Here is a 16,105-nt window from a genome sequence, read left to right as displayed (position 1 = left end):
TTTTTAGAAGCTTTATATATGACAACTGCTTATGACACTGGTAGCTGTCCCCGTAACAGTTTGTGTTGCTCATTTGGTGTCCCTTGTTCTCATTGTATTTGTATGATCCTGCAAAGAAAGACTAATGAAATGAGCTTTGCACCTATGCTGGGTGTATTAGTCCAGAGGGACATAACGGTATTCATGGGAAACGGTCCAACGTCCATAACTTGGCCAGAAACATCTATTCAAGCCCAGAAATGTCGGTGTATTCCCACAGGAAACAGAGGTATTGTGTGGGTGGTTTCTGTTCTCCTTAGCTACACAAAATCCTGGTAGTTGTTGGAATTGGTTCCAATGGGCTTGTTCTGGTGAGTCCTCCCCTGCTAGTGCAGGAGGAGCAGGCAGGTGCGTGAGGCAGGCCAGCTGCACTTGCATGGTCCCCAGCAGCAACCGCAGGGCACAAAACTACTTTCTCTGGGGCACAGAAAAAAGCGAGACTGCTCTGGGGGTCTGCTGCCCTTGTCATGCTACCCATTCATTCTCGGGGGAGGCTGACCTGTCTATGAGCTTTCTGAAGTGACACTTGTATATAGAAATCCAACAGAAAGCTGGAATTAATACACCATATTAAAAAAAAAAAAGTAATATTCACAAGCAAAGTATACTTAAAGCCTTTCATAGCTGACACACCCCTGGGAAATCCTTGACTCTTGGGCAACCTCTCCACTGCTTGCACACTGAAACTTCTTTCTGGCTAAGGCCAGGCCCATTAAGGGAGCATTTCCATGCAGATGGCCATGCTCTGCCACTCTGAAGATGTGCACCGTTAACTTTCGCATGCGTTGTCGTGAGATGGTGAGCAGTGGAAAAGTGCTCGGGTACCGCAGCCTACAGGAATGTCATGATGCCAAGGTGAAGGGCAGAGGCTGGGGCCGGGCTGGAGGTGGTGAGACGGGGCAGCTCAGCGCAGCAACAGACACATGGAGCAGAGTGCAACCGCTTCAGCTGAAATGCCTTCAGCTCAGCCCTGTTTCCATCGTCAGAGTGTGTTACATATCCCCTACAAGCACCACTGCCCTGTGAAAATGGCCCTGTGTGTTGCTTGCTCCCATGTTGAATGGCTCCTGGCCGACTGGCTGAGACCTAAGTGGGTTATTCACGCATTAAAAAAAAAAAAATCTAAAAATCTCTTCTTGCCTGGTTGCTCTAATATTACCAGCACCTTTCTCTTTTAGGAGCTTTCATAATAACAGGGAAATTGCTACCCATATTTCATGTAAGTGAAGTCTGGCTCTAAACTAAGACTAAGCACAATGGTAAGTGCGCACTTTGGGCTAATGATTTGTTTAAAGGTATCGGTGCTCTAATCCCATCTTTAAGGTCTCCCATAATAGAGTAGTTAATAAAGAATGGCCAGGTATCACCAGTGAAAATAGAGCAATACTGCAAAATTTTGTTTTTCCAGGCACCAATCCCTTAAAAACTGCTTTTTAAAAAACTGTTAAGAAACATGTATTTTGAAATATGGTTTTTGATTTTAAAATTATTGAATTTATTTTGCTCAAGTATAAACAGCAGTAAAGCAAGAAAAAAAACCTGAAATACTTTAAATCTGACAAAATTTCAGCCGGGAAAGACAGAGAGATGACTGAAAGGAATGAAAAGTAACTTCTCCTAGTGATGACCTTAATATAATCAATAGGTTACTGACTTTTAGTAAGACATTTTATCTATATGTACTCTTAGTGTTCCCAAGACATTGATTGAAGGCAACTGTACAAGAAAAATGAAGTTACACTTTTTATATGGATGTTAAGAATAACACTGCTGCAACTCTGCAAAACATTTAAAGTTGTGCTTATGTTTCAATTAAGTCAATGGATTATGCTTAAGTATCCTGTGAAGCAGGATTTACTGCTCTCTTTTACACCTGGGAAAACTGAAGTAGTGTCATTAAATCGCTTACTCAGGACCAAAGAAGTCTGTGACAAAACTAGGATCTGCTCTTTGGGAATCCCAGACAAATCATCTTTCATAAATTACTTTCTGGTTCATCTGTTATTTTTCTCTCTTTGTATATCTACACTTATACATATTTCTGTATAAAGTGTATATATACTTATATAAATAATAGAAAAATATAAAGTAACAAACCTCAAATACTTTTTACTCAAAGAGCAGTTTAATATAATGACATGATTCCACTACTTCATATTGAGAAACTGGTCACATATAAATACCAACTTTCACAACTTAATTTCCCTTTTGTAATTGCTAAGGGGGAAAAAAGCTCAAAATCCCTCACTGAGGTTCCAGTTTGTGGGGAAATAAGCTATTCACTTCATAATAAGAAGTTAAGATGTCTGGATGTCAAGAATATCAGTGGCCTTAGTGCAGCGATTATGCCATAATGGAAAAACCCAGTAGATGCCTGGATTTCCCACCATCCCTCTACTGGAGAGCTCTCAGGCAACCTGCTACTCTTTCAGGTGCATTTAATATTTGCAGCACCAGCAAATTTGTCTGGGAGGCAAGTCCTCATCTGCCACTCACCAAGAGCAGGCTGTATTAAATTTTTATATTTATTGACATTTCATTACCATAATTGACTGCAGTTGGTTCTCTAGTAGAAGGCACAGGGCTGCCTCCTAAGCAGGAGAATTGGTCCCTTGAGTAGGATTTGCAATTAAAAACAACGCAGAATGGATTTTTTTTTTATTGTGTAAATATGATGAGTTGAATTTTCAGCTTTAACTAGAGAATACTGGGTGTGCAGAAGGCTTTTTTCAAGAGTGAGCAAAATTATGAGTCAGTGGAAAGACGACCCCCAAAGGTGTCAATCAGTTTATACAAAATCAACTGTGCATGAAAAAGCCTCTGTTAATGTCTATTCTGAAAAAGTGGTCACATTAAAGAGTATGCTGTCCGGCTTGCTTGGTCCTGTATGCAGAAATTGATACTAAAGGATGTATTAATTCTTTTACCTTCCAATTTATGATTAAAAATGCTTTTAAAAGACAAAGACTAAAACAGCGTGGACCTTGAGCAAAATGCTTAACTACATACAGAACTCAGCATTTACTTTATATTGTACCATTGATTCCATTTGGTAAAAATCAAATCCACAACTAAAATAAATCATTCTTGCTTCCCAATTAATAGTATTACATTTCACAGTTGATTTTGACATTGAAGATGGTGTGTTTAGTGGCATTTTTGAAAACAGAAGCTTTGGTGAAGCTTCTGCATTACCTAATGCAGAAGTAAAATGTTGGGCATAAAGTTATGGCTGCACAGACAAATGCAGGTGTGAATTGCTCATGTACCAGTACACAGTGCTATCTTGCATGATGAATATAGTAATGATGAAGAAGTAATGATAGAGGCTTAATTGGGTTAGCTTGGTACCCAAGCAGCACAGACAGAACAACACTGGATAATTTACATTGCTGCCTGTTCTTGCCATTATTCTGGTGCTTAAGCCAGCATGTTTAAGGTTAGTATGGACATTGCTATGTATGTTAAACTGCAGGCTGTACTGTAGTATAGCATTTGCTAACTGAAGTGCCTAAATCTAAAATTAGATACTTAAAATCTCTGCTCTACTGCCACCTAACTTTGTGCTTAAAGTCCTCACAGCTCCATCTTCCACTAGCCCCTTGGGTGCCGAACTGCCTCTAGGCATGGCCAGAAGTACCCAAGTCATGACAGTGGTAACTGACTGGGCATCCAGCTCATGCTACAGCTCTTTTTAGAATTATGGGCTACGTGGCTTTCATCTACCTAAGGCATCAAAAATACCAAAGGTGGGATTTGGTAGCAGGCCAGTGGCTGGAGTGACTAAGACATGGGAAATCTGGGGTCAAATCTCCAGTCTGAAGAGTGCATGAAATAAGTAAGGCTATAATCTGGCAATTGGGGTATATTTCTGGAAGTAAGAAACATCAAGTTTCTTCAGGTAAATCTGGCACATCTTGTGGATATCTTCGGATCGTAAGTATTGGGCAGAAAGAGGGGGACCTTTGGCTTGATTTGGAGAGGAAGGATTTGCTAGGAGGGAACTTCCAGCAAGTGGAACAAATGGGTGTAAGTCCCTTGGACAGGCAGCATCCTTGTCACACCTCTCTCCTCAGCATTTCTCAAGGCTGCCTCTTACAGTTACCACCTGGTTTGCTGCTGGCCTTCCCTGCTCCCTGCAAGGCAGAGGTATGGGCTGGGTGGATGAATGTGCAGGCTCTGCAAGAGGGCAGGGTAGTACAGAGGCACTAGCAGCAAAGGAAAAGAAATAGAAACGCTGACAGTATTAGTAAAAAGGCCGTAACTTAAATGGGACTGCAGAAAGACGTGGCAATACTGCACATTTTTCTAAATCCTTTTCTTGATACAGTTGAGAGTGACTTAAAAGTCCAAATCCCAGTAATATCAGTGAAAGCAAGCTAGGTCAGTGCTGAATGTTTATGAACATTAAAACAATATATCATAGTAAAGTACTTGGATTTCAACAGCATTTAGATGTTCTGCTAGTGCATAATTTCTCAGCTGATAAACAGAGAGTTAAGAGAGATGGAAGTCACTAATTCTGCAGGTTTTTTCTCACATGAAGGTCTCATTTAACACAGTGAGATATTGTTTGAGGCAGAACAAAAGACAAACCTTTTTTACAACATGAAACTACACCCTGGGCCAAATAAATGCTGAGGCTGAAGGCCAGAAATGCAGGGAGCGCTTGTGCTTTTTGTTTTGCAAATGATTTATCATGGTAATGAATGATTCTTGAAGCCAATTCCCTGGTTTCACTGGGCTCAGACGGAAGCTTTCTGGTGGAGTCAGGTGGTAGCCTCTGGTATCAACTCCTCTTTATGCTCACAAAACGGAGCCTAACATTTAATGGTGGAATCAGGTTCTTTCCTTCTCCTAAAAATAAATTTTGTTTGATTTCTAGGATATGATAGTGGGGTCATATGGCATGTGGAAATGTTGTGTGGAACTGTACCATCCCTTTCCAATGCTTCAGCAAGCTTGGAACAGCCTCCAGAATATAGGATTAGAGTGATTTTACTTGCCGATGGCTGTTACCAGGTACTGTCTATCACTGAATGCCATTCCCTTCAGCCAGAACAGGAACTGTGACAGTTAGGAATAAAGCCCCTTCCATGGTTGTATACAGTACCTATATAATGAACAAAGGTTCTAGCAGACTAAGGTAGTTCAAGTTAGTGAAAGATTGATTTCATGTTTAGTTTAGTAACTTAGGTCACTGTGTGTCTGGGGCACAAAGGCAAAGGAGGCAGTTGGTGCCCGGGTGCGGCAGAGGGACTGTCCTGCTCCTCCCTGCTCTGCTTCCTGCAGCCCCGGCCAGCACAGCTGGCGCTGCTGCTGATGGGGGGCTGCTCCCCCACCACTCCCTCCTCGGCTACGAACTGCACTAAAAGCCAGGCGAGTGGCCCACAGTGCCCTGCCCTGGGTTTTGAAGTCCTGACCCTGCTGAGAGCCTGTGAGTTGGCTCTAACAATGTATGGCTGTGTGGGTGGATGAGACTGTCTCTCAGAAGGATGCATTCAGCACAGTATATAGCAAGCAAATTAATTTACTATCACAACCATATTTACTCTTCCACTGTTTCCTGAAACATATGTTTCAGTGGCAATGGTTATTAAACTCATTTTGAGCTTTTCATATATTTCTTTCATTAAAAACATTTAAAGCAGTATTTATGTTATGTTACTAAGCAAATGAACATGGAAAAGCACTTTCTAGAGGTGCCTACGTACAAAAATTGAGGAGGACTCAACATGGACAAAACCAGCAGATATGCTTATATCAGGTCTGGATATATTAATTAAAATTATGATGACTTATACAGCCTAAGATGCTTGTCATTTTAACATGATACACAATAATAGAAGATAATGAATGAAGTTGCTAGTGGACCTTTCCCCTAGGATAATGGTATTGTGCTTGCTAATTAGCTATAACATGCAAATAGTAACACTCCAAAGTACTGCATTTACTTCGTCTAACTTAGTTTCAGAAAAACTAGTATATCAAGACTGGAAAAATTCTATGCCCTGTAGTTGATCATATACAGAGTCATTAATAGTAGATATATTTATGTTATAAAACACATAATGATAGAAGTATTGTTAAGTTTCATGGAGATAGCTATTTTAACCAGTACCATTGAATTTTCCACTCTAGTAATCGTGACTATTGGGTTCTTCAAATTATTAGTATGAAGACGTTAAGGCAATGTGTAGAACATAGCTCACCTAGAGTACAATAGAATCCATTTCTTTACCAAAGTGTTTCAGTGCACTTTGTGTTTTTTATACAGAGATGTGATGATATGGAATCACTGCTGAGTTTGAATGTCCATAAAATTCATCGGAAGACAGACCATCACTGGAAAATTTTTGCGAATGCTTAGATAACATCACAAGGGCTGTGCTAACTCAGACTGTTTCTTCAGGAGCTTTTAACCATGTAAGTTCATTTCCCCTTATTACTCTCTTATTTTACACAAATTTCTACTCTACTATTTAAAATCCTTTCTCATCGATGGAAGACTGGATGTGCTCACTTTGAATCCCATCAGTATCGCTACTCCAATAGGCAGTTGGGACAGACTGATGTGGTGCTTTCTTCTTTGAGTTGGGTCTCTGAACAACTTGTCTCTCATCCCAACACAAGCTTAAAATCAAATATGGGACTTTACATGAATTTATATGGAGAAATTGGTTCACTATTATGGGACTTGTATGGAGGACTAGCAGCCTTGAAGAAATGCTGCCAGACTCCAGGCAAATAGCTTTTGTTCTCTGTATGGGAGCAATGTGTACAAAACACAAAAGAAATGTGTTTCCTATGAACACAACAGAGTTAGCATGTGGGAAATGGAACAGCTCTGGCATGCAAGGATTCATGTTGGGTGCCCTCTCTGTGACTTTTTACTGGAACTGGAATTTTAGACTTAAAACCATAGTGCTATGATGGTTTCATGGCAACGTAGCAAAGCAAATGTTCACAGGTGTGTCCATAGCTACTTGGAAGGCTCAAAATGTTTAATGAATATTTGGACAAACCTGAATTGGGCACTTTCATGATTATAACTGACTTTTGATGTGTTTTACCTAGTTTAACTGAGAACATCTAGTTCAGCCCCAAAAAGAATCTAGCGTAATATCTTCATAAGGCGTGAAGCACTTTTAACAACTAGCAAAACCTTGTTTTCTTTACCTTTAGGCAGAAACCACTAGAGTGAGGAACTGTGTAAGCCTGGATACAAGAGAACAAATACTACACTGAACAGCAAAATAATGATTGACCTCATTTATATCCACCTTGAATTAAATCCTCTGTGTGTTTGCCTATGTAAGTACTTCTAGATTTGGCCCCCAAATGCCAATACCTCTCTTCTACCAACTACAACTATGAAGCCTCACTGATTGCAATCACAAATCTAATGGAAAACAAAAAAATTTAAAAAAAAATTTAAAAATTGCTCATTTCCAAGAACATAAGAAGTAATAGCTTTCAATTAGATATCCATTATCTCTCTATACCCTATGACTAGTGTATGTATTTTTAGTCATTTCTTAGGATGTACAAAAAAGCCTGTTTCCTTATCTACTTTTTTTGCCAGCTCCTTTCTCTTCTCCTTCAGAGACACTCCTTCCCCTAACACTCTTTTGCATAGGGTGATCTTTCTTTGTGATACAGTCATCTGTAGCCCACAGTCTGAAAGTTCAGCTGCCTCTTGAGAACCTTTTCAGGGGCAAGGTGATCTTTCCTTGAACTTGCAGGTCTGTTCCATAGATGGATTTTCCAACAGCCTCAGAAAATACATTGGGATAGTAGAAGCCTTCTTTGCAAATGGGTAAGTCTAACAGATTACGTTGCCACAGAAAATTCCCCAGGCTACAAATCACCACCTTTCAATAAGGTACAGCTGAAAGATCTACAGAGCATCCCATCTAGGGAGAGGTTCACGCCACAAAATTCTGGTCTAAACTGAAGTTAAATTTTGATTTGCTTCAAACCACAACACTGTCAAGATCTTGGTTATCTCTTATGCTCTTCTCTGGAGCTATGCTTTAGAATACAAATCCAGGTGGAGAGATGTGTTTATGTGATGACTTTAACTAAATCAGCAGTTTCAACAATCTCAAAAAATTCTGAGATTTAGGCACGTTTTTGGATGGCCTCTTTAATCTGAAAGGCTTTGACCAAACTCAGCAGAGGGAAGATTTGGCAACAATGAGTAGAGTGTAGGTATGAACAAGATGAGCAGCTTTTGTCTAGGCAGCCAAGGCTACAGTTCATGTGTTTTGTGACTGCTGCATGAAAATGCAGGAACATGAAATATTCCATACAGAGCTTTAGTATCTACCTGTGTGTGCTGGATCTTGGAAGCTAACAGTGTATTGCTGATGCAGAAGATACAAAAGGAAAGTGCTCAAGTTGGAGGAATTAAAGTTCTATAATTAGAAATGGTCTGTTAAAATTACATGCTACATGGCAAGCCTATGAAAGTCAGTGTGCGGAGAGCATATTGGCAATGATTTACAATTAACCACCACATTGCAAATTACTCCTTAGCTGTTTTCTATTATGAAATTTGGAGAGTTGTAAAATGCATTTGTGCTACTTTATTTCCTTTTGAAATGGTAATTGCTACTGCTGAGGGGCAGTTCTTAGTGCAGAAAATGAAGTGTGCAGCATAGGGAGGAACTTGTTTCTGACGAACTGCTGAGGAATTGTAATGATCTGAAAAAAGTGCTTTCTTGAAACACATGCACACAAAAGAGCTTCATTTATGAAACTCCAACCAAATAAATAACAAAATAAAATAAAACACTGTCTTTTTTGTGTGTGCAAGGGCCAATGCTTACTACTTTATTGCTGACTGCACTTTTTCCCCATCAAAGTGGGAACACAGTGGATTGACACTAGGTAACACTCATAAGCCAATGGCTTGAGGGAAATGCAGATGTATGGAAATGTGATAAGAATGCCCTAAGGTAATGGGGTTTGAGCCAATGCGTTTGAAAATTATCAAGTGTTCTTCTAACTACTAGCCCATTTTAGATACCTTGTATAGAACTGACAGTGGTATGACCCTGGGGAGCTGGATGAAGTTTGACTTTTGTGTCTGAAGAACAGAGATGGTGCAGCTGAACCGGAGAAAGCAGGTATGTTCTAATTAAGTGGTGATAAATTCCCCCCTTACAGCTTCCCCCTTGATTGTGATTGTAAAAAGGACTCTGTTTGAGTAGCTTTTATGGAGGGATATATTAAGGAAGCAAGGAGTGAGGCTTCTGAGGTCTTAAATTTGCTAACTTGTGACAATAATCATGATCTCTCAGGTAACAAAGTAGGCTACCTAGCTCAGGTCCTCTGTTTAAAGTTAATATCTTTGAAAGCCAGATGATTGACTGTAATTTTGCTCATAGTGCTTTGCTGGTAGCAGTAAATAAAAAACATCTATAGCACTTTTCATCAGAAGTGTCAGAGTGCTTTCCACACCATAATCAATTAATTTTTATGAGATGGTGGCCACGGTTATTTCCCTTTCTCTGCTGAAGGAACTGAAAGGATCAGGGTAGCAACCAGAAAGTACACAGCATTCAGTGCAATAGCAAAGACTCATAATGCCTGGGTCTAGAAGCATGGCTTTCCAGAATTATTTTACAGTTAATATGGAGGAAACAGAGTCATAATTGTCCTTTCATAAATACATTTGAACTGGCATTGTGTCTTAGAATGACAGCAGACTGAGTCGGTGCTGCCAAGGTGGTCCATCTTGAGGCTTAGAGAAAGAAGCAGTTGTATTGGATCAGCTTGGCTAAACAAGTAACTCACAACTCAGCTACCGTGCAAAAAAGGTAGTGTACAGCGGCTCTCTCCAGCAGCGCTCTCTCCAATCTGGGTTTTCATCTAGAATGACAGTCACTAGAGCTGAATGAAATCAGGGCAATACAGTGACATTATGTGTAGATTTCAGACTCATTCCAGTTTCAAAAACAGCAGCCAAAGACTGCGTATTTACTTCAGGTCTAGTGTCTCCCTGTTTCTCAAGGAGAATCTGTGGTGCATATATGGGAGTACGTTCTTCAGCCGTTAGCCAGCGTGAAACGGGAAGGAGTCCATCCATAGGGAAAGGGACTGACTGTAGTATACTTGTTTGCTGTTCTCGTAATATGTCCCCTTGATCTCCAAGCAGCCTAAGTGTGAAGAGGAATGTACAGAAGATGATGGGAGACTCTGGGGGTGCTTGTACCGACTTCGAAATTTCAAACTTTGGCATAGGAAAGCAAAATTGGGTTGAAAGGAGGCTGTATTAAACTTATTTGACAAACCTGGGGCAAAAATGGATGCAATCAGTCCAATTTAGCCAGGTTTTAACTTAGTTGTATGTTTCCAGGCAGAATTATAGTCTCCAACTTCCAAAACCAGCTGATGATTTGCAAGCAGTACATTTAATAAGCATCCTGCTACCTATTGTCCAACAGTGATGAAATGCTCTGCTTTGCCTTGAGATCATGTACAGCTGGGGTTTTTTGCAAGAAAAGATAAAAGTGGCTAATGAGGTAAGAATTATTACTGTGGAAAAATGGGGACAATGGCTAGAATTTAAGGGTATTTAGATGTCTCTAATGATTTGAGTGGGACTTAGGTACTCAGTACCTTTTTAAAACTAGCTAATCACATAGCAAATGAGACTAATGTAGCAGTTCTCTCAAGAACAAAAAACTGTCAATATACTTACAGCTTTATAAACAAAGGAATAAGCAAGCACCCTGTGTGGTAAATAAAATAATTGCTGGTACAATTGTCTGTATTTTACAGATGATGAAATGGAAAGGGGATCAGTAATTTTTCTCAATAGCACTAATATAAATCAACAGTACTGAATGAATTTTAGCTCATATAATTAGAGACTACAACTTTAACTCAGATAGGTTAGTGACTTTCCACAAAGGTGCAAGAGTCAGTTCCATAGCTAGAATTTGAATTTTCCCACTTTTCTTGGACAAGCTGATAATTTCTCCCATCTACTGTACCCCTTTTAATCATAACTGCAAACAGTTATTTCCCTTCTGATTCTTATAAACACTTGTTCTTAGTGTTAAGAAATGGCTACAGTTTTAAAATTGTAACTAAAGCTGTAAGCAGATTCCACAACATGCAGATACAAATGATGTATCTTAGAAAAAGGAGCTCTTTCCCATTTGTGTATAAATTGAGGCAATTCAGTTTGCAGCTACTTAAATACCAATGGGCCATTGTTTTCACTTTGCATTGGGAACATAATGTACAGCCACACTTCGCTTCTCTTTGATACTGTGATTTTTTTTCTGTTAAAAACAGAATAAGAATCTTAAGAATAAGATTCTTATTTTGCTGTCAAGTTCTTTTTGCTTTGGAAAGTAAGAGGGAGACAAAACTTTCTATTTCCTTTGAGTTTTTTCAGTTTTCCTAGTATTTGCTCTTGCATTTTGGCAGAGCTATGCATCTGACACCTGAAGAAAATTAACCCTTGGAAAGGTGTGCAGAAACTGCAGGGTGTGTATCCTAAGACAGCTCCTAAGACAATACCTGCATTTGCCTATGGACTGAAAAATTTTCCTGGGATTAGGTGTCTCAGCTGCCCAGTTTCTCACACACGTGCATACTTCTCTAAAAGCAAGATATTTCTGAGGTAGTAGCTACAGGTTCTCTAGGTTTCTGACCCAGCTAGTGATTCTTTTGAGTAAACCACAATTCTGAAGGGAAAATAAGCTATAATTGCTTAGACCTAAAGCATCAGATTTCGGAGTGTTGCTGTTGCTGTCAGAAACCATTTTAGCCCCCAGGAAGTACAACTTCTTGAGAAACACTTCTCATCTGCTATTTTTCAATCACTGAAGCATACAAGTATATTTGAAAAGCAAAGTGCTTATGATTATATCTGCTTTTATAAGTTTAACTGTAATCAGCAGACTAGGAACAGAGTGCACAAGTCATTTTATCTACATTATTTGTGGAGAGTCTCTGAGAACACAGGAGTGCTTCTGACCTAGTTAAACTCCTGCTATTTTTAAAATGATTATTAAAAAGCCATCAATACTTCTCTGAGCCCACATACTCACTTGTTGCCCGGTAACCAGAAGGATGGAGCCTTCTTTCCCATGTACCACTTGCCGGTAAATGTGATCTAGAATTAGGAGTTCACTCCAGCAGTTCTGAAGCAACTTCATTTGGTCATCAACCTGTGAAGCAAACACAAAAGTTGGTGGCATCACTCTGGGAGTAAGTCTTACATCACACTACAGAGTCAGTCCTTCTTCAAGCATCTGGATAATGTCATGAGAACAGAAATGCTATCAAAAATTATTCATCCACAAAATTGCTATTCTTAGCTGAATAAATAGGGCACTGCTGAAACCCTTATTCATAAAATGTATACAAAGTTTAATACTGATTACATTATAGGAAAGCAGAACTACAGCATTGTTATGCAAATTAATAACAATGGTATATTTATGAAATGCTCATGGAAATGGGATATTGTTTTTTCCCAAACAAGAATAGCAGAAATAATGCTAATGTGAACTTTCCTGTACTCTCCATCCTTAAACCTCAACTTCTGGAAACAATAAGGAATCTGCAGATTCAAGAGCATTATTGCTGCAACAAGCCCAAGTCAGAGATAGGTCCCTTGCAAAGGAAAAAGTGAAGAGCAAGGCAAACACACCCTCTAAGAATGGTTGTGGTACTATGAAAATAGAAGAAAACTTCTTCATAAACGGAAGCTGAGCAGCTTCAGGTGTCACGAGCAGTTCAAGAACGGGCTGTGCACAAGTCAGTAGTGAGCAGTGAGACGTATCACTGACTGCATTTGGTAATAGAAGGAAACTGGGCAGTCAGCACAAGCAACCTATATTAAGTTTTTGTGCAATGTTATTTGGGATGTGCATATGATAGGACAACAAAGTATATCACTAAACTGATTCCTATTGCAACTGGATTGTATTCAGTTTTATTCACTTTAAAGACTGAAAAATAATTAAGATTTCCATGGAAATGGGAGAAAAAAATTCGCAAATTAGTGGAAAGCAGACTATGAATTTAAGTCATGGTAAGCATCAGTATCCTCTGGACCTGTTCTTACTGAACTTACTGATTTCTTCCTAAAATCAAAGTCTTTGACTACAGACATGTGTCCTGAAAGAGTTAAAAGATGCATACATTAGCCTTGTTAAAATTAAATGTCTGGTGCAGATATGGTAATAGCATATATATAGTTAAAAGGACTCTAAGAACCTGCATAGATAGCAATTGAACAGATTAAAATTACTATAAACTAGGAGAAGTAAAAAAGAAATTAGCAAAGAAAATATTTAAAGTGGAGTAATGCCTAGAATTTCTGAGACGTGGAACTATTAACATTGTTTTTCAGGGGTTCTAATTTCAATCGATTTAGAACTAGATTTCATAATGCACGTGAAACCTCATTATAAGGAGCAAGCTTGCATGAGCTGAATTAGATAATGAAATAAATGTTTTCAAATTTTATCAGCTACAACCTAATGATTTTTTGAACTTTATTCTTTCAAGCTTGTTTTCTGGTTGCGTGGTAGAGAAAGAAGTAATATTTGTTACTAATAGATTTTTGTAGCGTCACCCGTGAAAGTTACCTAGTATTGTCTCCCTCTTTCCAGTCACTTCCCATACAGCTCAGACTTTAACATCAAAGTCTCTATTTGCTTCCTCCATTCATCTTAATTTCCTTTCTTCCCACTCACAGTCTTCTCCCAACTGTTCATGTCCCAGTTTTGCCCTCTTAGGTATCTGTCTTAAATTATTCCCTCTGGCTGGACTGTGTAAGCGAATGAAATCAGGAGAGAAAAGGAGCAGATTATCACAAAGCCAGTGGGGAGAAAAGGGCATAAGAACCTGTGTGCAGCAGATCACGTTCTCCTGTACAGCCTGCATTAGGACCCTCCATGACTGCAGCAGGTATCTGTCGTTCCCTCCATTACTGCCTTACCTAGAGAATTTTCATGGGGTTTTGGGTTGGTTTTTTATTTTATCTGTCCCCTTCCTTTGTTCTAAAAAAACTCAACCACCAAACCCAAGGAAAATTATATCCAAGTATCTGTGCCAAAATAGTATCATAAGGTCGCAAAATCAAGCACTGCACAATTAGTTAATGCTTGTATTAAGATGGTCTGTCCTATTCTTAGTTTCGGTCTGCATTTGTGTTACAACAGATTTTAATGCATAGACACAAAAGGGCTGGATTATGCAAACACTCTCAGTTCTGATATTTCAAACATTTTACATGCTTTGGCTTTCCAGTATTAAGAGTAATATTTTATCACAGCTGCTGTTCTGCCTACAGTCACAGTTAATACATGTATGCTCAGATAACTGCTATAAACTACATATCCATTGGCAATAGAGATGGAGGAAAGAAAGAGGTGTGGACTCTGTAGATGGATATATTACTAAGTCAAAGCAAAGCTAGTGCTATCACAAACTCAGCCTTGCTCCGTCCCTACGGTGTCTGTGCCCATGACAATTCATTTCTGTTCAGACCACAGAGCAAGGCTGATTCTGTATCAAAGATTTCTTCCTCTGCCCACAACACGCACTTGACTACAAAACCATTTCAACCAAGTGACTTGTTAGCTCAAGAGAGGACAGTAAATTACTACATTGACAATCTCTGTACAAAAACTTGGGCCAGGTTTAAAATAAGGCATTACTTGAAGAAAATGTTTGAAATGTACACATTCTGGTGCTCTTGCTTTTTATGTGAGACTGTCTTGTGATCTCCTCTGTACTACAAGGTGTTACAAAATTCAAATAAATCATGTTAACATGATAATTTCATTCAAAATTAGCATTTCACACAAAGCTATCACAGCTTACATCTGAATGAACCAAACTGTGAGACAGTTTAAACATCCAGAATTCATGTTGTAACATCTAATACCTGAATAAGAGGTCAAGCATTTGATTATATTATAAATGACATATTTTCAGCTAACCCATCTGTCTCAGCCACAGGCTTTTGAAAACAAACTACACGTTACAGGTCTGGCTTTCTGAAGGCCCCAACAGCAGCTAGTCTGCAATCAAAGCTTACCTCCCAAGCTTTATCATATCATTACTGAGCCAGTGCTGTGAGAACAGTATGAGATGGCAAAATCACAAAAAAAAAATGTTTTGCACATAGTCTGTTCCTGCTGTTCTACAAAACTCATAAAACTAGCAACAGCGAACATCTGCTAGTGGTTCACAAAATCTTCTCCTCCATATTCACTGTAATTTAACCAGTGAAAGCCTATAAAATGGATAGCATAAAAAGCACAATACACATCCGAAACACAGTATTGTCTTTAGAAGACAATTAGATCCAGCTGCTTTTGCCATTTTTAAGAAAGTTGGCAGGGCAGCAGAATGCTTCCCAGTTTGCACTAGGAAGAAACAGAGATGACTTTAAGGAGGGTCTTGGTTTACTAAAATGTAGGGCAAGTGATCAATTCCAGCCTATTTCTGAAAGGCGTGTAGATGTGGAAAAACACATACTTTATCTCTGCTAATACATACGAAATGAAAAATAGAAACCAACATAGATCACATTGTACAAAAACAGTAATGAATCACTTCTTATGTTAGAATGAGCTGGTAAACTTTATGACGTGTGTAACTTCAGACAGAACACAAACACCTTTGTGTTTCTGTGGCACGTCAATAAATTAGTTGCAGAAGCATATTATCTGGCAAAACAAACAAACAAAAATAATCAACCTTTCACCAAAACAAGTATGTGCCTTAAACTGATCCTGAAGGCAAAGAGGCTTAAGTTTTGGGAGCAAAGTGGAGATTGAGTTCTGAAGAGGAAGGTCCTCTGCAGAAAAAGCACCTTGTGGACTTCAGTCTTCTGACTCCAAAGCCAAATTATGCTAGTCTGCCATTAACAGGGTAAGCAGGAGAAAAGATAAGACTCTGTCACCAAGATAACTAAGCTCCAGTCTGGGACTTTCCTATGATCAACATAATTTTCAATCATGTTATACAATGAATTAGAAACAAGCTCATAAACTTGTACTATTGGCTAAACTTTGAGGCT

General features: G+C 39.0%; 1 protein-coding gene across 1 annotated transcript in view; it reads right to left on the bottom strand.

Annotated features, from left to right (window-relative positions):
- Positions 1 to 16,105, bottom strand: part of NR5A2 (nuclear receptor subfamily 5 group A member 2) — a 94,080-nt gene that overhangs the window by 28,056 nt on the left and 49,919 nt on the right. Inside the window, exon 6 of the mRNA XM_074151835.1 lies at positions 12,114 to 12,233. Within this exon, the coding sequence (XP_074007936.1) occupies positions 12,114 to 12,233 (120 nt within the window). The remainder of the gene's footprint in view (positions 1 to 12,113; positions 12,234 to 16,105) is intronic.

This window comes from Numenius arquata, chromosome 8 (assembly GCF_964106895.1).
Source record: "Numenius arquata chromosome 8, bNumArq3.hap1.1, whole genome shotgun sequence".
Taxonomy (NCBI): Eukaryota; Metazoa; Chordata; class Aves; order Charadriiformes; family Scolopacidae; genus Numenius; species Numenius arquata.
The sequence above is the reverse complement of the archived record's forward strand: the minus strand, read 5'-3'. Positions and strand labels throughout refer to the sequence as shown.